The 23,918-nt window shown below is 43.7% G+C and overlaps 1 protein-coding gene across 6 annotated transcripts in view; it reads left to right on the top strand.

Moving 5' to 3' along the window:
• TTLL6 (tubulin tyrosine ligase like 6) overlaps nucleotides 1–23,918 on the top strand; it is a 48,260-nt gene that overhangs the window by 15,120 nt on the left and 9,222 nt on the right. For 5 of the 6 annotated variants that reach the window (XR_007413208.1, XR_007413207.1, XR_007413206.1 and 2 more), the window contains 6 exons: nucleotides 2,945–3,170; nucleotides 4,684–4,859; nucleotides 6,983–7,171; nucleotides 8,022–8,199; nucleotides 9,089–9,370; nucleotides 23,506–23,875. Coding sequence is in view for 3 of the 6 variants with exons in the window: in XM_025440257.3 (XP_025296042.1) it covers nucleotides 2,945–3,170; nucleotides 4,684–4,859; nucleotides 6,983–7,171; nucleotides 8,022–8,199; nucleotides 9,089–9,370; nucleotides 23,506–23,875 (1,421 nt within the window). In the remaining 3 variants the exon portion in view is untranslated. The remainder of the gene's footprint in view (nucleotides 1–2,944; nucleotides 3,171–4,683; nucleotides 4,860–6,982; nucleotides 7,172–8,021; nucleotides 8,200–9,088; nucleotides 9,371–23,505; nucleotides 23,876–23,918) is intronic. The other variant, XM_025440258.3, reaches the window with a different exon arrangement.

The raw sequence follows: 23,918 nt of genomic DNA, 5'->3' as shown, positions 1-23,918 counted from the left end.
TGAAATGATAAGGTCCTACCTGATGAGATAAATGAGGTGAATGATGTAGGCATGTGACGTTACTATTATGGATCTCTTTCTGGGCCTAATTTATAAACTAACCTTTATTATAGAAGTGTATGTATAGGAGAAAAGCAGTGCATGTAGAGTTTGGCACTATCCATGGGGCCAAGCGTCCTCCATACATAAGGGAGGACTTCTCTACTCATTACTTCCACAGAGATGGGGCTCCCAGGTACCTAGAGATTCAGGTTCAAACTCTTCTTCTCAATCTACTGTAATTTGACCAGACGCCACCATCCATTGTTACACTACTACACTGGTAGTCAGCATTGTTGGGGACTTGCTATCTGGCAGGCACTACTCTAGGAAACATACACACCTCAGCCCACTCACAACACTCACAACAGCACTTGAAGGTAAGAATTATTATTATCAGCATGATTTTGCGTATTAGGAAACAGGTGGTAGAGCTGCAAGGAAAACTCCTGAGTCTCTACCCTTAACCACTGGGCCACACCGTCTGTCTGTTCACTCTGTGGTGTCTGTTGGACACTCTGTGGCTCACATTCCATATATGGGCCTTGTTCATTCCCACTTCTCCATCTTTGCTCAGCACCAACCAAAAACATGGGATAACATCCTTGAAGGTTCTTCTGGCTCACTGGGCTTCCATGTTGCCTCCCCTGATCTGGCTTTGGGTCCTGGTCCAGCCATATTGCCACCGTGAAGCCAGCCTTCTCTGTGAGTCTCTGCTCAGTTAATCAGATGAGATCTGTCTCTGAGGACGAGCCTGTGGAATCCGAGTCAAACCACCCACAGCAACCTTCCCATCTCTGGACTCCCACTACCCTCTGGTCAACATCAGCCATACCTCATGACCGCTCTTGGCTTGGTGCACACGTCTGTCACGTGTTCTCAATTGTGCTTAGCCTCCTTGAGGGTTAGAGTGGCACCCTGGCCTTCTAGGCGCCTCCCATATGCTGGGCAGAGTCCTTCTTTCCTCCTGTTCCTCCCTTTTCCTTTTACCTCTCCTGTTCTTCCCCTTCCTCCTCTTCTGAGGCGATCTGCTTCTCATTCTGACTACCTCACCTGCCCCAATTCCCTCATCCCCAGCTCGGCCAACTGCACCCCAGGTAAACCCCCCACCAGCTGTAAACTTAGCAGAAACAGTGAAGGAAAGACAGAACGACTGGAAATCTGGCAGGGCTTGGGGGCAGAGACCAGGTCCTCTTCATCTCTCAGGGCGCCTGGCACATAACTGGTGTGTTAAATTGAATTGGCTAACCACTGGGCATTATGAAATTATACAATAATATATATTCATTGTGATGTGCCTGAATCATCAAGAAGAGGTTATGTTATGATTTGCAGTGTCTGTTATAAGAAGGCAAGGAAGTATATAATCTATTTTGGGAAAATTTATTTCCCAATTAGGCAAATTAAGCACATCTTTTTTTGCACTTGAGTGGATTGGCTTCAAGCGATCTGGAAAATTCATTTATGTGCCACATATTATTCCCTGACAATGACAGGTAGAGGCAGTAGGCCTCTGAATTGAGTGGCCTTTACTAATCTGTCTTTATATAAATGCATCCTCAGTTGTTCCATATGTGTGTTGAACCCTCCCCAAATGGTCCTTAGGCTCCCCATGACAGTGGGGGCAGTTTCTTGGGGTTCTCTCATTTCATGTGTACAGCAGTCCTTTAGCAAGTGTGCATTGGCTGGCCACCCCAGCTTCATACTTTTTGGCTCTGCTGGCTGGGGTCCAGTGAGCTATTTGAACTGCCTCATGAGCCACCCAGTGCTCATTACATCCTGCACCCTCCTTAATGTCTATCACACAATTACCCCCTCCCCCGGCCCCCTCCTCTCCAGCGACTGCCTCAGTTTGTTTCCTATAGTTAAGAGTCTCCTATGGTTTGTCTCTGTCCCTGATTTCATTTTATTTTATTTTTCCCTCCTGCCCCTAGACTCTTCTGTTTTGTTTCTTGAATTCCACATATGGGTGAAATCATATGATAATCGTCTTTCTCTGATTGACTTATTTTGCTTAGCATAATACCCTCTAGTTCCATCCACATTGCTGCAAATGGCAAGATTTCATTTTTGATGGCTGAGTAATATTCCATTATATATATATATACCACATCTTTTTTTAAAAAAAATTATTTATTTATTCATGAGAGACAGATAGAGGGTCAGAGACATAGGCAGAGGGAGAATCAGGCTCCCCACTGAGCAGGGGTCCTGATGTGAGACTCGATCCCAGGACCCCAGGATCATGTCCTGAGCCAAAGGCAGATGCTCAACCACTGAGCCACCCAGGCACCCCTATACCACATCTTATTTATCTGAAATCAAGACCATCTTGATTTACCTGGACAGTTGTTAACCCCATCTTTTGACATGCCTTGGGGCTGCCTTTTCTTTGTGGAAGTCCTAAAGCAAAGTTTGTGTGACTTTGGGGGTCCCCAGAATCCCGTCAGATGGCTGGGGTAGGACTCAGGTGTAGGTGTTCTTAAAAGTGTTTCTAATGAACACCAAAGGCTGAGAAACCATTTGCCATCAAAGCAAAACCATGATGTAGGGTTTTTGTTTTTGTTTTTGTTTTTAATTCACCCATTAAGCTTTCCACCCAGAATACCCAGTCCCTGCCCCAGCCTAGTGGGTGTTTTCTGGGTCACAGTGAAAGTACCAAAAGCCAAGTCTTATGCGTCATTATACCAGCACCCACTTTCAGACAGTGGAGGCTTGTGACTCTGTGGTTCCTGCAGGTCCTTCCTGAGCTGACATAGCCCTGTTGTCTCCCTGGGTTCCAGATGTCTGTCCCCATTACCTCTGGGGACTTAACTTCTCCAGAATCTTCTGGTTCCCAGCATGAGATGGCCTTAGATGACCAGAGGTGGGCTGCTTTGCCTCATAGCCTGCAGTTTCCTTCCAGGAAGCTCTCCACCTTTAACATGTACATGGAGAACCGTGGCTATAACACAGAGCAGATCTGGAGAGATATTGAGGATGTCATCATCAAGACGATCATCTCCGCCCACCCCATCATCAAGCATAACTACCACACCTGCTTCCCCAACCACACACTCAACAGCGCCTGCTTTGAAATCCTGGGCTTTGACATCTTGTTGGACCACAAACTCAAGCCGTGGCTGCTGGAGGTAGAGGGGTCAGGGCGAGGGGTAAAAATCGGCCACTGTTACTGGGGTCAGCCAGGGTCAGGCTCATCCCTTCATCCCTGGCTCAGTCAGGTCATTTTCATCAACTTCCTGGCCAGGCCCTGTGCTTGCTGCCCGAGGCTTCTCCCTTAGCTGAGAAGTGGCCACCAGAGGGGGGTAGATGGCTGGGAATTAGAGAATTCTTTGTGCCTCCTTGAGGTCCACCCAGACCTGGAAACTTGGATCTCAGGCACGGAAAGACTCTAAAGACAGCTCTATTTTTTGTAACAAAAATCATCTCCCAGAAAGGGGGTATTCTTCATCAAAGCTTAGTTGATGTTAAGATCAGAGAGGAGCTGCCAAGCTTGGCTCTCAGGGGCTTGGGCCACTGAGTGCCCAGCACCAATGGAAAGTGGCCTGGAGTCTGTGGCCCAGGGCACAGATGAGGAGCCATGCAGTGAGTTTCCTGCCTCCCCCAGACCCATGGCAGGGTAGATGAAGGAGAAAGAAAAGCATCTGGCTGTCTCTCTCTCTTCCCAATTAGACTTGTGTTCAGCAGCCCTCAAGGGGCCCTTCAGGATCCATTATAAGGAGGTGAGGTTGTGGGAAGCGAGGTGCCAAGTCAGAGGTGCTAGGGCCGGTTGGTACGTGGTCATAGTCAGCCTTCAGGAGGCAGAGCCAGAATTATGGGTCCCATTCCTGGGGCCTTGCCTTTCCTCCATTCCCAGCCCCTGTTCCCAGGTATAGGTGGGAAGGAGAATATGGGTGTTTGGAGCTCTTTTTTAAAAAATTTAAAAAATTTTTATTTACTTATTCATGAGAGATACAGAGAGAGGCAGAGGCACAGGCAGAGGGAGAAGCAGGCTCCTCACAGGAAGCCCGGGTTCCATGATCCCGGAACCCCAGGATCACGACCTGAACTAAAGGCAGATGCTCAACCACTGAGCCACCCAGGTGCCCCGGGTGTTTGGAGCTCTTACACAAAGAGCGGAATTGGCCACCAGGCACAGGCCTTCAGAAACTGCTAGAAATCTTCTTATGTTACATAGTGCATACGGACTTTACTGTGAGCAGGACTGAGTCCTCTCCCTCCTCCCACCTGCCTCCCCCTCAGTCCTGGTGAGGGTCCTGAATGCATCACTCTGGTTTCTTTCCCATGTCCCAGCCTGACCCTTTGTATTGCCCCCTTCCATCTGCTCTATGGTATGCTGTGTATGTGAGAAAGCACACCCAAGCACACCCACCAGGTGGAGGGGAGACAAAAGACAGGGCACCCCGATGCTTCTCAAGAGGAAAAGATTGAAATCAAACTGGTTAAAGTAGAGGAGATTCTGCTTCCTTCTCTCCTCACTGTGGCTCTGGTGCAGACTCCCTCTCCCCATCTCTCCCACACCTGCTCCTCTGGTAGCCAGGGCCTCTCACTGGCCTTAGGTGGCTCCAGGGAGGCGGTGTTTTGGCCTTGCTCCGTGCTTCGGCTCTGAACAGCCCAACCCCCTGACACCCCTGCTGCACACAGGTCAACCACTCTCCGAGCTTCTCCACTGACTCCTGGCTGGATAAAGAGGTAAAAGACAGTCTGCTCTATGACACCTTGGTTCTGATCAACCTGGGAAGCTGTGACAAAAAGAAAGTCTTGGAGGAAGAGAGACAACGGGGACGATTCCTACAGCAATGTCGTTCTCGGGAGATCAGGTACAGAGATGCCCCAGCACCCAGGGAACCCCATTCTCTATGACTTCCCTGCTCCCAGTAAGACTGGCCTGTCCTGGTCCTCGACAACCTACTAGTTATATGGCCTTTATGTCACTTCTCTGAGCTTCAGTGTTCTTTCTGTCAAATGGAGCCAATAATCTCTAAGGTGGAATTGAATGAAATAATGTATAATCAAAGGTTCGTCACAGTGCCTGACACTATAGTGTGTGTTAGAGATGGTGAAGGGGATTGCCTGGGCAAAATGAGTGAAGGAGGTTAAGATACAAACTTCTAGTTACAAAATAAATAAGTCATGGGGAGGTAATGTTGGTGACTATAGTTGGTAAGATTGTATTGCATATTTGAAAGTTGCTCCGATCTTAAGAGTTCTCATCAGAAGAAAAAAATTTTGTTAATGATGTATGGTTACAGAAGTTAAATATACTTGCTGTGGTGGTCATTTCACAATACATACAAATAGTGAATCGTGTTGCATGCCCAAGAAACTGACAGAGCATTATCCGTCTATTATACTTCGATAAAAAAAAACAATTAAATTTTTAAAAAGACTCTTGCTTGGAGTTGGTAGGGCAGGGAGTCAGTTCTAACAAATGATAATCCTATTTGAAAATTAGTTTATATTTGCAGAATGTGGCAGTTTGGATAGTTTTACTGTGAGCATTTTTTTTTTGTACCTAAAAATAGGAGATTAAGTTATAGACGGAACTATGTATCATGGATATGAGTTATTAATATAATATGAAGATTCAGGGATTACCAATCAAAAAATAAAGCCATTGCTTTATTTTTACAGAAAGACACATTTGTCGGGGATCCCTGGGTGGCCCAGTGGTTCAGTGCCTGTCTTTGGCCCAGGGCGTGATCCTGGAGTCCTGGGATCGAGTCCTGCGTCAGGCTTCCTGCATGGAGCCTGCTTCTCCCTCTGCCTGTGTCTCTCTCTGTGTGTCTCTCATGAATAAATAAATAAAATCTTAAAAACAACAACAACAACAACTAGGCCATGAATTAAAAAAAAAATCCCTTAAAAAAAAAAAGACACATTTGTCTGACCTACTTCATGTTACTGGGTTGGTAGGATCTATGTCCCCTGCTTCCTGCATGGCAGCATTTGCCTTTAAACAGAGGCCTCCATTCTGTGGAGTGATTCTAGTGTCTGAAGACTCGGAACCTGGTCAAAGAGATGCCTTTGTTGCTTGTCAGGTCCCACAGCAGCCCCCAGGTCCCCATGTGCAGAGCCTGCTGATTCTTGGTTATCAGCTTCTAGAACTGGGGGCAATAGCATCTATGTTCAGATGGCACTGTGTTTCTCAGAGCACTTTTGCAGGTGCCCTGTCTTCCCTATGAGGAGGGTGGTGGATAGGTAGTGGGGGTGTTACATTGGTCCTGTTGTTGGAGCTAAGGAGACCAGGCTTCTGGAAGGGGAGCTCACATGTGCAAGATCCCCTTGCTGGGAGGTGGCAGGCCTAGTGCCAGAGCACAGTGAGTAGTGTTCCTTGGGATTCCAGGATGCCTTCCACTTTGCCAGCACTCTCTAATTTTCTGAAGGAGGAGGCAACATCAGGGAGGAGCTGGGCCCTGCCCTGGATCATTCTCTTTGTCATGACTTGGCCCTGGGTAGCTCAGTGCTCTCGGTTTCCTTGCTATAAAAGGGGCTTATCATTCCTTCCCCCTGCGACCTCCACCTCCCCGAGGGGCTGTGAGGGAGAATGAGATCATCATAGCTCATAAAAGCTCATCCAAGAAGCCCTCAAATTCAGCAAAATGCAAGCTGCTGTTCTTCAGAGGAGGGTTATAAGGGCTGTGAATGGGGAGGTGGCGACAGAACTGAGCCAAGGGGAAATGGATTTTTGTATGAGGAGAGAATTTGGTGAGCTGTCAGAAAGACTGTTTCTAACCAGCTTGCAGTGCCTCATGATGCTGGCTGCCCTGAGAGGGCTAGATTCTCCTTTTAGGGAAACACAAGTTTATTTAGCAAAAACAGGTGGACCACTGTTGTGTGCAAGGCCTCTGCCGGGCCCCACATGGCATCCAGCTTGGCACATCCCTTCCAAGATTTGCCCTGAGAAAAATCTACAGCAGCCCTGTGTTCTGTTCCACCACAGGATAGAGGAAGTCAAAGGCTTCCGGGCCATTCGGTTGGAGAAAATGGAGAAGTACGAGAAGGAAAACTGTGGGGGGTTCCGTCTGATTTATCCTACTCTGAATTCGGAGAAGTATGACAAGTTTTTCCAGGATAACAACTCCCTCTTCCAGAATACTGTTACCTCCAGGGCTCGGGAGGTATATGCCCGGTAGGAAAGCCCTGGGTGATGTGGGTGGGTGTTGGGGTCCGTTGGGTGGTGCTTGACTTCTGGGTGACCAGCCTGGGATGGTCAAGAGGGTCTTATGAGCTTCAGTCCCCAACCTAGAAGTTGCCAGGGGAACATTTGCTTTAGTCTCATGAGGATCAGGAATCATAAGATTCCTTGGTGGGGGGTGCTGATATGTAGCTGTTTTTAGAAACTCGACCCCTGAGACAGGTACCCTCACCCTTCTCCAGAATTCCCAGCCCCTGGGAGCTACCTCCTGGATTCACATAGGCATGAAATCTAAGAGCTGGAAGGGACTCTTCCTGTCCAGTCCAATCCCTACCCATCACCTCATGTTATAGACTGGGAAGTCAGAGCACAGAAAGGGTCATATGGCAGGTGATGATCCCTGTCTCCTGACCCATGTGACTGTGTTATTTACACTGTATCATTGGCCAGAGAGGCCCAGGTATAAAATGGTCCGATGTGGGGGCCTCTCGGTCCGGCCACCAACCCAGACCCTTTTCCCAGCACCTTCCATGTGTGGCATTTGGCCAGCTGGGAAGTGAGGAGAGAGAGAAGGTAGGGGAACTGGGTAGTGCTGCTGACTTTGCATCTCTCCTTGGATGCTATTCCGCAGACTGGAAATGGTATGATGAGAAAAATGACTTCCCCCCGCCCCCACCTCCTGCTCTGTGCCCCACAACCATTTGTGCAGACTGGACACACTGAGGGAAGGCACGAGGAACACCGCACTCTTTGCCAAGCATCATCCACCCACCCCTTGGAGAGAGCACCCACATTTGCAGCCCATCCCCTAACTTCCATAACACTCCCCATTCCTCTTGGACAGGCAACTGATCCAGAACCTGAGGCTAAAGCAGGAGAAAAAATCCTTCCAAATTGGGAAAGAGAAGAACGTGGAGATGCAGGGGGAGTCGGCAGGCGAGCAAGTGAGAGGCAAGAGCATGAAGAGCTGCCAACAGAAACCACAGCAGAAATACAAGGACACCACCCTCACCTCCAAACAAGTAAACCTGGCTGGGAGGGGAGCATGTGTGGCCAGCACCCTTCCCCGCCTGGGGCCGATCTGTGGGGGGGTGCCAAGGAGATCACTGCTCAGAGCCCTGACACACTGAAGGAACGAGGCTGCGCAGAGGGCTGAGCCACAGGAGGGGACCCTGGAGGTCACCAGGAGCCTGGCACCCTTCAGAGAACTCTCACCCTCTTTGTGTCCCTCGGTAGGAGTAAAAGCCAATCCCCATGTAGGGAGTGGGCACTGGGACTGCTTGTACTCATGGGTCCCAACTCCAGTTTGAGTTGGGTTGCTCCCCTCTGGCAGGCCAGGGGCACAGCTGAGAGAGGGGACCGCAGAGATGGGCTGCAGGGAGCTGGGACCCTCACCATCACCTGGGGTGACTGACCATAGCTGGCTCCCACCAGCCTGCTCTCTGTTCAAAGTGGGGACTGGCCCTGTACCGTGGTCCAGCTATTCAGTTGTCCCACAATCCAAATCTTTGGATGGCCCCTGTCTGCTTCCCCGTCTCTTTGGGCTCAGTGGAAAGACCCAGATGGCTTTGTGGTCAATTACCTTTTTCTCAAACACTCACTGGAAGGGACACGGTTAGAGCAGGATATTTTTGGCTTCTTGTATTTTATAACTTTGTGAGGGTCATAGGCCTTTTGAGAAACTGATAAAAGCTATGGACTCTCTTGCCATAAACTATACAAAGATACAGTTTTAAAACTGCAGTTCTAAGTGGTTCAAGGACCCCGTGAAACCATCTGTGAGCCTTCGGGGAGTCCCTACACCCCAGGATAAGAACCTCTTCTTCTCCTTGGCACCTACCCTTGGTGCAAGTGAAACTGGAAGTGGACAGAGCTGGGTTCCCATGGGCTGTCTGGTTTCCTCCTTCCCAGTATCTCCAGCCATCGACACTAGTGTGCTGCACCCCTGACTTGCTCTTGAGTGTCAGAGATGCAAAGAAAAACGAGACGAACAGCAGCCTCGAGCAGGAAACCCCCACCAAAGAGGCCAGCCCTGCTCCCTGCGAGCCGGTATCTGCAAGGCGGTATACCTCTGTACCCGACCTGAGGCACTCGAGCCTTCTCTGCGGCCCGGGGCTGGAGCTCAGCAAACCCATCTCCAGGATCAAGGAGGTCAAGTCTGCCTCTGCAGTGAACATACTCACCCACACTGTGGTGAGTAGAGCAGTCTACCTCCCCACAGGGCTAACCTCGGGGGCCAATGGCTTACTTTCTGGTCCCTTTTCCACTCCTGACTTGCTGTCTCCCTTTAAGTAAGCCGCTCGAGCCCCAATTTCCCCACCTGTGGAACCCAAGTTGTGGAATAGCTTACCAGCTAGGAGAATGCACCCATACTTTTAGGGCTCTTCGAATGGCCATCTTCTGCACCCCATCTTTAGTCCCATAGGAAGCTGTGTTAGCTTCCTGTGGCTACTGGAGCAGCTAGCTCACCACAGACTTGGGGGCTGAAAGCACAAGTTTATTCTTTCACAGTTCTGGAGGCTAGAAGTCTGAAAACAAGGTGTTGGCAGGGCATCTGAAGGCCCTAGAGGGAGGATCCTTCCTTGCTTCTGGCTAGATTCTGGTGGTTGCCAGCAATCCTTGCTGTTCCTTGACTTGTGGCACCATGACCTCAACCTCTACCTCTGTTGTCTTGTTACACAGACTCCCTCCTTGAGTTTCTCCTCTATATATCCTTATGTGGCCTTCGTGTAAGGACACCAGGCATTGGATTTAGGGCCCACCCTAATCCTGTATGATCTCACTTTAATTTGACTGATTATATCTACAAAGACTCTATTTCCAAATAAGGTCACCTTCTGAGCACTTGTGGCACTGTTGGTACATCACTTAAACAGTGTTTTTCAAACTCCATTTGTGTATGGACATCTTTTGAAGGAAAGAAAACTCTTCCAGATCCCCATGGCAGATCTAAATAATTTTTATAGATGTATACAAGCATAAAACCAGATTTATAAAATCTTTATGTTTACAACTCTCATACAACTATGAAACTATGAAATCAAAATAAACATCACCAATGAAAGTAAACATCAAAAATATTATATTGAATGTGACAGTTGATTTTTTTTTTTTTTTTTGCAGAAACTATGTTGCCACATAAATGTGGTACTGATGGTTCTAGAATAAGTCCCTCTGTGTTTACTGTAGTCATCCCACCAAAAGCTATATGATGACTGTATTGTAAGAACTAGAAACTCTTCAGCATTGTTGGGCCTTTGCTGGGTCCAAGTGCAATATAGAGGAGTGCAGTGTGTTTCAAGTTTCTAACCATATCCCACAGTAGAAATCTGTTTTATTTCATCCATCCGTATACACACACTGGAAAAAAATTTTTAGAACAATGATTAGCAATACCACCCATGGTGACTCTTTTCATATTTATTCTATTCTGTTCTATTCTTGAAAAAAAAAACAGTTACAACCCACTAAATTAATTTCATGACTGGTTAATACATTTACAACCACTGTTCGAGAAACACCTTTAAGAAGGTAGGCTTTGGAACTTCATGACATTGTATGTCACAGACATGACACAAAAGCACAGGCAACAAAAGCAGGGCTGCCTGGCTGGCTCAATCAGAAGAGTGTGTGGCTCTTGATCTTGGGGCCATGAGTTCAAGCCCCATGATGCAGGTAAAGATTACTTAAGTAAATAAATAAACAAACAAAAAGCAAAAATAGATAAATGGGACTACATCAAACTTGAACAATCAACAGAGTTAAAAGGCAACCTGTGAAATGGCAGGAAATATTTTCAAATGGTGTATCTGATAAGGGGTTCATATCCAGAAAATATAAAGGACCGTTACAACTCATAACAAAGATAATCTGAAAAAAAAAAAGCCACAAAGATAATCTGGTTTTGAAATGGCCAAAATATTTATGGGTGGCCCAGTTGGTTGAGTTCTTGGTTCTTGGTTTCAGCTCAGGCTGTGATCTTGGGGTTGTGGGATCAAGCTCCTCCATTCGGCTCCACACTCAGTGTGAAGTCTGCTTGAGATTTTCTCTCCCTCTCTCTCTCCCTCTGCCCTTCCCCCTACCCTTTTCTGGAATCAATCAATCAATCAATCTTTAAAAAAAAAATGAGGGGCACTTGGGTGACTCAGCCAGTTAAGCTTCTGACTCTTAGTGGTGATCTCAGGGGTCATGGAATCAAGCCCCATGTCAGGCTTCCTACTCAGCGAGGAGTCTTCTTGGAAGATTCTCTCCCTCTGCCCCCACCCCCACTCTCTATTCTCCCTAAAATAAATAAATAAATAAATAAATAAATAAATAAATAAATAAATAAATCTTTAAAAAAAATAAAATGAGCAAAGGAATTAAATAGACATGTCTCCAAAAATAAGCCAGTCACAAAAAGTGGAAGACTGCATGATTCCACTTATGTGAGCTATTGAGGGTAGAAACTCCTAAGAAAGTAGAATGGCAGTTGCCAGGGCTTACAGAGTTATTTCATAGTGATAGAGCTTCAATCTTACAAATTAAAAAGATTCCAGATGTCTGTTGCATAACATTGTGCATATTGTTAATGCTACTTACTGTATATTTAAAAATGGTTATTGTAGTAAATTTTATGTCGTGTGTGTAGGTTTTTTTTTTTTTTTTTCCTGCAATAAAGAAAAAAGAGAGTATCTATTGGGATCTGGCTGCCTCTGTTTGGATCCTGGAGTCTCCTCCATGACTTACATCTAGCCACTCTTAGCTCCCTCAGTTTCCCCATCTAAAAAAAATGTATTTGGGTGCCTGAGTGACTCAGTTGATTAAGCATCTGACTTTGTCTCAGGTCATGATCTCCAGGTCCTGGGATTGAGTCCCATATCAGGCTTCCTGCTGGGAGCCTGCTTCTCTCTCTGCCTATGTCTCTCCCTCTCTCTATGTGTCTCTCATGAATAATGCATCCCCAATAAATAAAGTCTTATTTTTTAAAAGAGTTTATTTATTTATTCATGAAAGACACAGAGAGAGAGAGAGACAGAGACACAGGCAGAGGGAGAAGCAGGCTCCATACAGGGAGTCTGATGCGGGACTCGATCCTGGGACTCCAGGATCATGCCCAGGGCCAAAGGCAGGCGCTAAACCGCTGAGCCACCCAGGGATCCCCCCCCAATAAATAAAGTCTTAAAAAAAAGAGAAAAGAAAAAACAAAAAGAATGTTTCCTGGCAAAGTAGGGATCTTTTAAAAAATGTATACATTTAAACTTTATTTAAATGTGATTGGGTCATTTATTTCATTCTATCACCTATTCTTTTTCTTCTTGAACATTTTTTTTCTTTTTTTAAAAGATTTTTTTTCTTTTTAAAAGATTTTTATTTATTTATTTATTTTAAAGATTTTATTTATTTATTCATAGAGACATAGAGAAGCAGAGACACAGGCTCCACGCAGAGAGCCCTACACGGGACTCGATCCAGGGTCTCTAGGATCACGCCCTGGGCTGCAGGCAGCGCTAAACCGCTGCGCCACCGGGGTTGCCCTTAAAGATTTTATTTATTCATGAGAGACACAGAGAGAGGCAGAGAGAGAAGCAGGCTCCCTGCCGGGAGCCCGATGTGGGATTCGATCCCTAGACCCTGGGATCACACCCTGAGCCAAAGGCAGATGCTCAAGCGCTGAGCCACCCAGGTGTCCCTATTTTTTTAAGATTTTATTTTATTTTATTTTAAAAATATTTTATTTATTTATTCATGAGAGAGAGAGAGAGAAGGCACAGACACAGGCAGAGGGAGAAGCAGGCTCCGTGCAGGGAGCCCGACGCGGGACTCGATCCCGGGCCTCCAGGATCAGGCCCTGGACCCAAGGCAGTGCTAAACCGCTGAACCACCCGGGCTGCCCTAAAGATTTTAAAAAAGCACTTGGGACGCCTGGTGGCTCAGCAGTTGAGTATCTGCTCAGGGAGTGATCCTGTGGTCTCAGGATCAAGTCCCACATTGGGCTCCCTGCATGGAGCCTAGCCTGCTTCTCCCTCTGCCCATGTCTCTGCCTCTCTCTCTCTCTCTCTCTCTCATGAATAAATAAATAAAATCTTAAAAACAAACAAACAAACAAACACCCAGGCACCCCCCACCCCAGCCTTTTTTAAAAAGTTTAAGTAAATCTCTACATCCAATATGGGGCTGGAGCTCACAACCACGAGATCCAGAGTTACATGCTCTTCTGACTGAGCCAGCTAAGCACCCGAAAATGCTTGAATCTTAACTGTATTATTCTGACAAATAAATATACCCATGTAACCTATATCCCTATCATTGTATAGAAATTTCTGACCTCTCCAGAAAGTTCCCTCTTGTCCTTTCCCAGGCAATTTCCCCCTGTCCCTCATATCCCTCTTCAAGAAATCCATTATCCTGACTCTCATTTTTTTTTCTTTTTTCTTTGGACTATTTTGCCTATTCTCAAATTTTATATAAATACAATGATATAGTATATATTCTTTTGTGTTTGGCTTCTTTAGCTCAATATTATATCTGTGAGATCCATTCATGTTGTTGGGTATATCAATAGCTTGTTCTTTATTGCTGAATGATATATTCTATATCAGTGCAAATACACTGCAGTTTGTTTATTAGTCTTCTGTTGATGGACATTTGGGATGTTCCCGGTTTTTATTTTTTTATTGCTATTGTGATTAAAGTTCCTATGAACATTCCTGTACAAGTCTTTGTGAACATATGTTTTCATTTCCCTTGAATAACTACTTAGGAGGGATTTGTCAGGTCAAAAGGTAGGTCTATGTATAACTTCATAAGAAATTCCAAAATCTTTATTTAAAGGGATTGTATCATTGTACATGTCAGCCAGCAATGAATGAGAGTTCCATCTTTGTCAACATTTGGTGTTACCCACTTTTTAAATTTTAGCCACTCTGATGGCTATTTGTGATTTTACACTGTGGTTTTAATTTGTATTTCCCTGATGATTAACTGTGTTAAGCACTTTGCCACGTGCTTGTTGGCCATTCATATATCTTTGTTTTTTTTTTTTTTTTTTTAATTTTTTTTTTAATTTTTATTTATTTATGATAGTCACAGAGAGAGAGAGAGAGGCAGAGACATAGGCAGAGGGAGAAGCAGGCTCCATGCACCGGGAGCCTGATGTGGGATTCGATCCCGGGTCTCCAGGATCACGCCCTGGGCCAAAGGCAGGCGCCAAACCGCTGCGCCACCCAGGGATCCCATCTTTGTTGTTTTTAAAAGTTATTTATTTGAGAGAGAGAGCACGAGAAGGAGCGGCAGAGGGAGAGGGAGGGAGAATCTCAAGCAGACTCCATACTGAGTGCAGAACCAGATGCCAGGCTTGATCTCACATCCCTGAGATTATGACCTGAGCTGAAACCAAGAGTCAGACATTTAACCAACTATGCCACCCAGGTGCCCCCATTTATATGTCTTACTTTGTGAAGAGTATTTCAGGGTTTTGCTTCCCTCTCTTTTAAAAATTAGGATTATTAGGAATTATAAAGGAAGAAGGGGAACTACGTGGGAAAAATTAGAGATGGAAACAAACCACGAGAGACTCCTAACTTTGGGAAGCAAACAAAGGGTTGTGGAAGGGTAAGTGGGGTGGGGGGAATGGGGTAACTGGGTGATGGACACTGGGAGAGCATTTGATGGGATGAGCACTGGGTGTTATACTATATGTTGGGAGATTGAATTTAAATTTAAAAAATGTAAAAAAGGGGATCCCTGGGTGGCTCAGCGGTTTAGCGCCTGTCTTTGCCTGGGGCATGGTTCTGGAGTCCCGAGATCGAGTCCCGTGTCGGGCTCCCTGCATGGAGCCTGCTTCTCCCTCTGCCTGTGTCTCTGCCTCTCTCTCTCTCTGTCTCTCTGTCTCTCATGGATGAATAGATAAGATCTTTAAAAAAAAGATAAAAAAAGAAAAAAGGATTATTTATCTTTCTATTTAATTGTAGCAATTCTTTGTATATTCTGGAAACTTGCTTATTCTTTTACTTTTTAAAAAAATTTATTTATTCATGAGAGACAGAGAGGCAGAGACACAGGCAGAGGGAGAAGCAGGCTCCTCATGGGGAGCCCAATGTGGGACTCGATCCTAGGACCCCCGGGATCACAACCTGAGCCAAAGGCAGATTCTCAACCACTGAGCTACCCCCAAGCGCCCAACCTATTCTTTTTCTTAATAATGTCTTTGATTAGTGAAAATTTTTAATTTTGATGAATATTATCAAATTTTCTCTTATGGTTATTGCTTTCTATGTCTTACCTAAGACATTTTCAGGTACTTCCAGGTCACAAAGATGTTCTCCGAGATTTTTTCTTTTCTTTTCTAAGATTTTATTTATTTATTTATTTGAGAGAGAGAGACAGAGAGAGGGGGAGAGAGAGAGAGAGAGAGAGAGGGCATGAGCAGGGGAGGAGGGCAGAGGGAGTAGCAGACTTTCCACTGAGCAGGGAGCCCAACATAGGGCTTGATCCCAGGACCCTGATCTGAGCTGAAGGCAGACGCTTAATCACCCAAGCTACCCAGGCACCCTTCTTCTAGGTTTTCTTTCTTTCTTTCTTTCTTTCTTTCTTTCTTTCTTTCTTTCTTTCTTTCTTTCTTTCTTTCTTTCTTTCTTCTTTCTTTCTTCTTCTTCTTCTTCTTCTTCTTCTTCTTCTTCTTCTTCTTTCTTTCTTTCTTTCTTCTTTTTCTTTCTTTTTCTTTCTTTTCTTTCTTCTTTCTTTTAAAATTTTATTTCTTTATTCATGAGAGAGACAGAAAGAAAGGCAGAGACACAGGCAGAGGGAGAAGCAGGCTTCATGCAGGGAGCCCTATGTGGGACTCTATCCCAGAATTCCAGCATCATGACCTGAGCCGAAGGCAGACGCTCAACCACTGAGCCACTCAGGCATCCCTCCCCTAGATCTTTTTTTTTTTTTCTTTTTTTCTTTTCCCTAGATCTTTTCTAAAAGCTTTATAGCTTTAACTTTGTGTATAGGTCCATGATCTACTTCAAATTAATTTTTGAATACATTCAGTAACGGGAACTAGGGTTTGTTTTTCCCATATATGTATCTACTTCTAATATTATTTATTGAAAAGACTTTCTTTTCTCATGCAAATGCTTTGCTGGTAAGTTTTTTGTTGTTGATTCTTCAGAATTTTTATCAAAATTATGTCACTTTTAAATAAAGACATTTTTACTTCTTTCCAATCATTATGCCTTTATCTCTTTTTCTTGCCTTATTATGCACTGAGATTTCTAGTATGACATTGGATAGAGAAGACATCCTTGACCTGTTTCCAGTCTTAGGGGGGGAAACATTCAGTCTTCTATCATCAAGTATGATGTGAACTGTAGGGTTTTTGTAGGGGTTCTTTATCAGATTGAAGAAGTTCACTTCAATTCCTAGTTTGCTGAGAGTTGTTTTAAATCATGCATGGATATTGAATTTTGTCAAGTGTTCTTTTGGTATCAGTTGATAAGATCACATGGTTTTTCTACTTTTGATTTTACTGATTTCTGCTCTTTATTAATGTTTTCCTTCTGCTTTCTTTGGATTTATTTTCCTTTCCTTTTTCTAGTTTTTTTTTTTAAGATTTTATTTATTTATTCATGGGAGACACAGAGAGAGAGTGGCAGAGACACAGGTAGAGAGAGAAGCAGGCTCCATGCAGGGAGCCCGATGTGGGACTCGATCCCAGGACTCCAGGATCATGTCCTGGGCTGAAGGCGGTGCTAAACCGCTGAGCCACCCAGGCTGCCCCCTTTTTCTAGTTTTTTAAGGGAGAAGCTTTGAAAGCTTTGATTATTGGTTAAAACCTTTTTCCTTTTTTTTTGTAAAGTAGGCTCCACACTGAACCTACACCCTGAGGTCAAGAGTTGCGTGCTCTGCCTACAAGCCAGCCAGGTGTCTTAAGACCTTTTCTTTCCCTTTCTTTGTTTCTTTCTTTCTATTTAAATATTTTATTTTTAAAAAATTTTTAAGTAATTTCTACACCCAGTGTGGGGCTAAACTTACAACCCAGAGATCAAGAGTCCTATGCTGGGGATCCCTAAGTGGCTCAGCGGTTTGGTGCCTGCCTTGGGTCCAGGGTGTGATCCTGGAGTCCTGGGATCGGGTCCCACATCGGGCTCCCTGCATGGAGCCTGCTTCTCCTTCTGCCTGTGTCTCTGCCTCTCTCTCAGTCTGTGTCTCTCATGAATAAATAAATAAAATATTAAAAAAAAAGAGTCCTATGCTATATCAACTGAGCCAGCCAGATGCCCAAGACCTTTTCTAATATAACATTTAATGCTATATTTTGGTATATTTTGCCATACTGGTTTTTAAAAAGATTTTATTTATTTATTCATTAGAGACATAGAGAGAGAAAGAGAGGCAGAGACATAGGCAGAGAGAGAAGCAGGCTCCTTGCAAGGAGCCTGATGCAGGACTCATCCCTGGCCCCAGGATCACTCCCTGAGCCGAAGGGAGACACTCAGCCACTGAGCCACCCAGGCATTCCACTATACTGTTTTTTTGTTTTCATTTAGTTCAAAATGCTTTCTAATTTCACTTCAGATTTCCTTTATGACTTATGGATTATTTAGAAATGTGTTATTTAATTTCCAGTTGTTTGGAGATCTTCCTGATGTTTTTCCTGTTACTGATTTCTATTTTAATTCCATATGGTCAGATTTCAGTTCTTCTAAACTTGTCAAAGTTTAGGTTATGACCCAGGATATTAGTTTCTTTTGGGGAATGTGCATCTTGCCGTTGCTGGGTAGTGGTCAATTGCATTTGTTTCATTAATGATGTTTAATTCTTCTATGTCCTTGTTAATTTTCTGTGTATGAGTTCTATCAATTCCTGTGAGAGAGAAATGATGAAATCTCCAAATATAATTAGGAATTTGTCCATTTCTCGTTTCATTTCTGGAAGCTCTTTCTTCATGTATTTTGCAGCCTTCTCATTAGGTATATACATATTTAGGATTGTTATGTCTTGGCAAATTGACCCTTTTCTCGTTATGCACTTCCTCTTAACTCTCTTGCTCTAATTATTTGATTCTGAAGTCTGCCTTGTCTGATATTCATAAAGCCACTCCTGCTTTCTTTTGATTAGTGTTTGGATGGTGGGTCTTTTTCCATCGACAGATCCATCCAGTTCATTGGCCTGGGTAGCTCAGTGGTTGAGCCTGAGGCTCAGATTGTGATCCCAGGGTCCTGGGATCAAGTCCCATATCAGGCTCTCTGCGGGGAGCCTGCTTCTCCCTCTGCCTATGTCTCTGCCTCTTTGTCTCTCATGAATAAACAAAATCTTAAAAAAAAAAAAAAAAAGAACTTTAGGTTTTGTTAACTTTTCTCTGTGATTTATTTTCGAATTCAACCCACTGAGCCACCTAGGCACCTGTACACACTAGTTTTATCTGCACACCACAAATTTTGAGATGTTGCATTTTTATTATCATTCAGTTTGAAATACTGTCTAATTAGCTTCTTTTAAATTTTTTTAAAAAGATTTTATTTATTTATTCATGAGAAACACAGAGAAAGAGGCAGAGACATAGGCAGAGGGAGAAGCAGGCTTCCTGTGAAGAGCCTGATGCGGGACCCCATCCCAGGACTAGGAGATCACGACCTGAGCCAAAGGCAGACACTCAACCACTGAGCCACCCAGGCGCCCCCTTGTCTAATTTCCTTCTGATTTCATTTTTGTCCCATGGGTGATCTAGAAGTGTATTGTTGAATTTTTAAGTTTTGGGGGTTTTTAGAAGTATCTTGTACTGTTATTAGTTTCTAATTTAATTCCTTTGTGGCTAGTGTACATGCTTTGTGAAATTTCAGTGCTTGAAATTTTCCAAGAATTGTTTTATGACCCAGCAAATGGTTTATCTTGATTAATATCCTATGTGCACTTCAAAAAAAAATGTGTATTCTACAATTGTTGAGTATAGTGTCTTATGTGTCAGTTAGATCACTGTGGTTGGCAGTGTTGTTCAGATTGTTCATACCCAGACTAATTCAGTGTCTACTTTTTATTTTGGTTACTGAGAGAGATGTTAACATCTCAACTCTAATTGTGGATTTATTCATTTTTACCCTGTGTTTCTGTTTCATGTAGTTTGAAGGTCTTTTATTAGGTACATATTTGCAATTACCTTGCCTTTTTGATGTATTGACCCTTTTTTAAAATCATCATGAAATGATAAAATCCTATTTATCCTAGATAATACTCCTTGTCTTAGAATCTGTTTTGTTGGGGGCGCCTGGGAGGCTCAGTGGGGTAAGTGTGTCTTGATTTCAGTTCAGGTCATGATCTCAGGGCCATGGAATTGAGCCCCACATTGACTCCACACTCAGCAAGGAGTCTGCTCAGGATTCTCTCTTCCTCTCCCTCTGCCCCTCCACCAGCTCATCTGCACACACACATACTCTCTCATATAAATAAATGAAATCTTAAAAAAAAAAGAATCTATTTTGTTTAATATTAATATAACCACTTGAGCTGGTTATGATTAATGTTTATATATCTTTTTTGATATATCTTTTTACTTTCAACTTATTTTTCTCATTTTATTTATAAAGATTTTATTTATTTATTCATGAGACACACAGAGAGAAAGAGAGGCAGAGACACAGGCAGAGGGAGCAGCAGGCTCTATGCAGGGAGCCTGATGTGGGACTTGATCCGGGTCTCCAGGATCATGCCCTGGGCTGAAGGCGGCGCTAAACCGCTGAGCCACCTGGGCTTCCCAAGATTGTATTTATTTGAGAGAAAGAGAAAGACAGAGAGAAAGAGAGAGAGAGAGAGAGAGAGAGAGAGAGACTGTGAGTAGGGGGAGGGGCAGAGAGAATCCCAAGCTGACTGCACTGAGTATGGAGCCTTATGGAGGGCTTGATCCCACAACCTTGAGATCATGACTTGAGCCAAAATCAAGAGTCAGACACTTAAGTGACTGAGACACCCCGGTGACCCTCTCACCCTCTCATATTTAAAGAACATCTCTTATAGACAGACATAAGTGGATCTTGCTTTTTAAAATCCAGTATGACAACCTCTGCCTTCAAATTGGAATATTTACTCCATTTTCATTTAATATAATTATTAATACAATTGAATTTAGGGCTGAAATTTTATGTTTTCTATTGCTTTTTTCTTATGTTCCTCTTTTTTTGCCTTCTTTTGGGTTAATTCAAAATTGAATATTTGTTTTTATTCATATGTATATAATTTTTTTTAGTTATAACTTTTTGCTTTTTTTCTTAGTGGTTGCTCTGGGGATTCCAAAATGTATCTCCAGCTTGTTAGAATCTACTTAGAGGTAATATATTTCATTTTGAATATGGGAAAATAATTCCCTCTTTTGTTCTAACATACATTATAAATCCCACAACACAGTGTTATACATTTTTCTTGTTTTTTTTTAAATATATATACACATCTTTTTTTTATTTATGATAGTCACACACAGAGAGAGAGAGGCAGAGACATAGGCAGAGGGAGAAGCAGGCTCCATGCACCGGGAGTCCCACGTGGGATTCGATCCCGGGTCTCCAGGATCGCGCCCTGGGCCAAAGGCAGGCGCTAAACCGCTGCGCCACCCAGGGGTCCCCAATTTTTCTTGTTTTAAAAAAGATTTTATTTTTAAATAAGCTCTACACCCAATGTGGGGCTTGAACTCACAACCCTGAGATCAGGAATTGCATGTTCCACTGACTGAGCCAGCCAGGTGCACCTAAATTTTGCTTTAAACAGTCATAATATTTAAAAGAATTAAGAGGAAGATATTATTTGTATTTAGAAAATTTTTAAAGATTACTTATTTATTTACTCATGAGAGACATACAGAGAGAGGCAGAGACATAGGCAGAGAGAGACATCTGTGGGAGCCTGATGTGATACTTGATCCTAGGACCCCGGGATCATGATCTGAGCTGAAGGCGAATGCTCAACCACTGAACCACCCAGGCATCCCAGGAAGATATTTTTAAAAAATATCTATGTATTTATTTGAGAGAGAGAAAGAGAGAGAGAACAAGTAGGAGGAGCAGAGGGAGTGGGAGAAAGAATCCCAAGCAGACTCCATGCCAAGAACAGAACCCACTGGGGGGAGCTTGGCTCCATGACCCCAAAATCAGGACCTGAGCCCAAACCAAGAGTGGATGCTTAACCAACTGCACCACCCAGGTGCCTTAAGAAGAAGAAGGATATTTTAAGAATATATTTGTATGTATATATGTAAAATATGTATATATGTGTGTTTATATGCATATGTATGTATATCTATATGTCATTTCCTTTTAGCCGGAAAAACTCTCTCTAGCATTTACTGTAGTGCATATCTCTTTGCTGGTGATGAATTTTCTATTTTTGTTTATCTAAAAATGTCTTTATTTAGCTTTCATTTTGAAGGCTATTTTTATTGGACCTAGAATTCTGGGTTGACATTTTTTTCTTGCAGCATTTTAAAAATATTGTTTCAGGGGATCCCTTGGTGGCTCAGCGGTTTAGCACCTGCCTTCGACCCAGGGCATGATCCTGCAGTCCTGGGATCAAGTTCCACATCAGGCTCCCTCTATGGAGTCTGCTTCTCCCTGTGCCTGTGTCTCTGCGTCTCTGTCTCTCTCTCTCTCTGTCTCTCATGAATAAATAAATAAAATATTTTTAAAAAATGTTGTTTCATTATCTTCCCATCTTCTTTTTCTTTTTTAAGAAGTCAACTGTATTTGTAACATTGTCCCCTATATGCACTGTCATTTTTCTTTGGCTGTTCTATCTTTGGATTTCAGCAATTTGACTATGATGTGTCTGGGTGTCATTATTTTTAAAGATTTTATTTTTTTTTTAAGTAATCTCTAGGGCAGCCCGGGTGGCTCAGTGGTTTGGCGCCTCCTTTGGCCCAGGGCGTGATCCTGGAGACCCAGGATGGAGTTCCATGTCGGGCTCCCTGCGTGGAGCCTGCTTCTCCCTCTGCTGGTGTCTTTGCCTCTCTCTCTCTCTCTCTCTCTCTCTCTCTTTCTCTCTGTCTCTCATGAATATATAAATAAAATCTTAAAAAAAAAAGAGTCACATGCTTTTGACTGAGCCAGCCGGGCACGCATCTGGGTGTCATTTTATTTGTACTTATTCTATTTAAGATTCTTGAGCTTGTTGGTTTTATAAATTGATGTCTTTTACCAAATTTGACAAGTTTATGGCTATTATTTCTTCAAGTATTTTTTCTGCCTTATTTCATTCCTCTATTTTACTGTGTCTATCACTGTAGGTACCTCAGATAATTAGAATCATACAATATTTATACTGTTGTGTCTGGTTTATTTCACTTAGCATAACATGTCAAAGTTCACTCATGTTGTAGTATAGATCAGAATTTCCTTCCTTTTTAAAACTGAATAGTATTCCATCCATTCATCCATTGGTGGATATTTGGGTTATGTCCACCTTTTGGCTGTTATGAATAATGTTGCTGGGAATGTTGGTGTACATGCCTTTTAAAAAGGAGTCATATAATAACTCATACCTAGAAGCAGAAATACTGGGTCACAGAGTATTTATAATCTTATTTAACTGACTATTTCCAGATGATTCACCAGAATGACTATACCAGTCTACATTATCAGCAGTGCATGAGAGTCCCTATTCTGCACCCCCACCAATAGCTTTCTAATTTTTTCCAGTATCATAGCTGTGAAATAATATCTATTTTTCTGATGACCGGTTTCTAGAGTTTAAAAATCTCTCGTTTGTTAACAACAACAACAACAACAACAAAAAACAGAAGAAGCTCTGTGGACCTCTCCACCATCCTCTGCCCTAGTGGTTAGTCGATTCCTGGTTAGGAATCGATTAGGAAATGATTCTAACCTAATCTTTCTTGTTGCTGATGAGCTTGGCTTACTTAGTCTGTTTAAATCAAGAAGGCGGAGCACCTGCGTGGCTCAGTGGCTGAGCGACTGCCTTTGGTTCAGGTCATGATCCCGGGATCTGGGAATCGAGTCCCACATCAGGCTCCCAGCACGAAGCCTGCTTCTCCCTCTGTCTGTGTCTCTGCCTCTCTCTGTGTCTCTCATGAATAAATAAATATATTAAAAAAGGAAAAAAAAAGGGACGTCTGGGTGGCTCAGCGGTTGAGCATCTGCCTTTGGCTCAGGCGTGATCCCAGAGTCCCTAGATCGAGTCCCTCATCGGGATCTTTGCATGGAGCCTGCTTCTCTTCCCTCTTCCTATGTCTCTGCCTCCCTCTCTCTGTGTCTCTCATGAATAAATAAATAAAATCTTAAAAAAATAAAAAATAAATCAAGAAGGCATAGGAAGGAGCCCTAAGCTTCCACAACCTCATTTTGGACTGTTTTCTCTTCCAGCCCTTAACCTCAATAGAAACCTCCTCAGACTCTGCCACCCAGGTCTCAGACTCCCCAGAGTCTCTGCTGAGCAGGACCGGGACAACCAGCTCTGAATGCAGCAGCCCCGAGATGGATAAGGCGGTCTCCCTTAAATACAAGCACCACTACACTCCCCAGCACCTCATCCAGGGTAAAATAGCAAAAATTTCTCTTCCAACCAAATCCCAGACCTTCTTAGGAAGTCTGAACCGAAAGCGGACTTCACTGAAGAACGACAGGAGGAAGCAGCATCTGATGTCAGAGCTCTTCACCAAGGTTCAACCGAGGGAGAAACTTTCCCTGTTCCCAGCTTACTACAACCCGAAGCTGATGCTGAATAGCAAGTCACGTGAGTGCCAGTGTGTCCAGGCCTGTCCAGGGGACCGGGTAAC

The sequence above is a fragment of the Canis lupus genome, chromosome 9 (assembly GCF_003254725.2).
Source record: "Canis lupus dingo isolate Sandy chromosome 9, ASM325472v2, whole genome shotgun sequence".
In the NCBI taxonomy this organism is placed as follows: Eukaryota; Metazoa; Chordata; class Mammalia; order Carnivora; family Canidae; genus Canis; species Canis lupus.
This window is presented reverse-complemented; position numbering and strand designations above follow the sequence as displayed.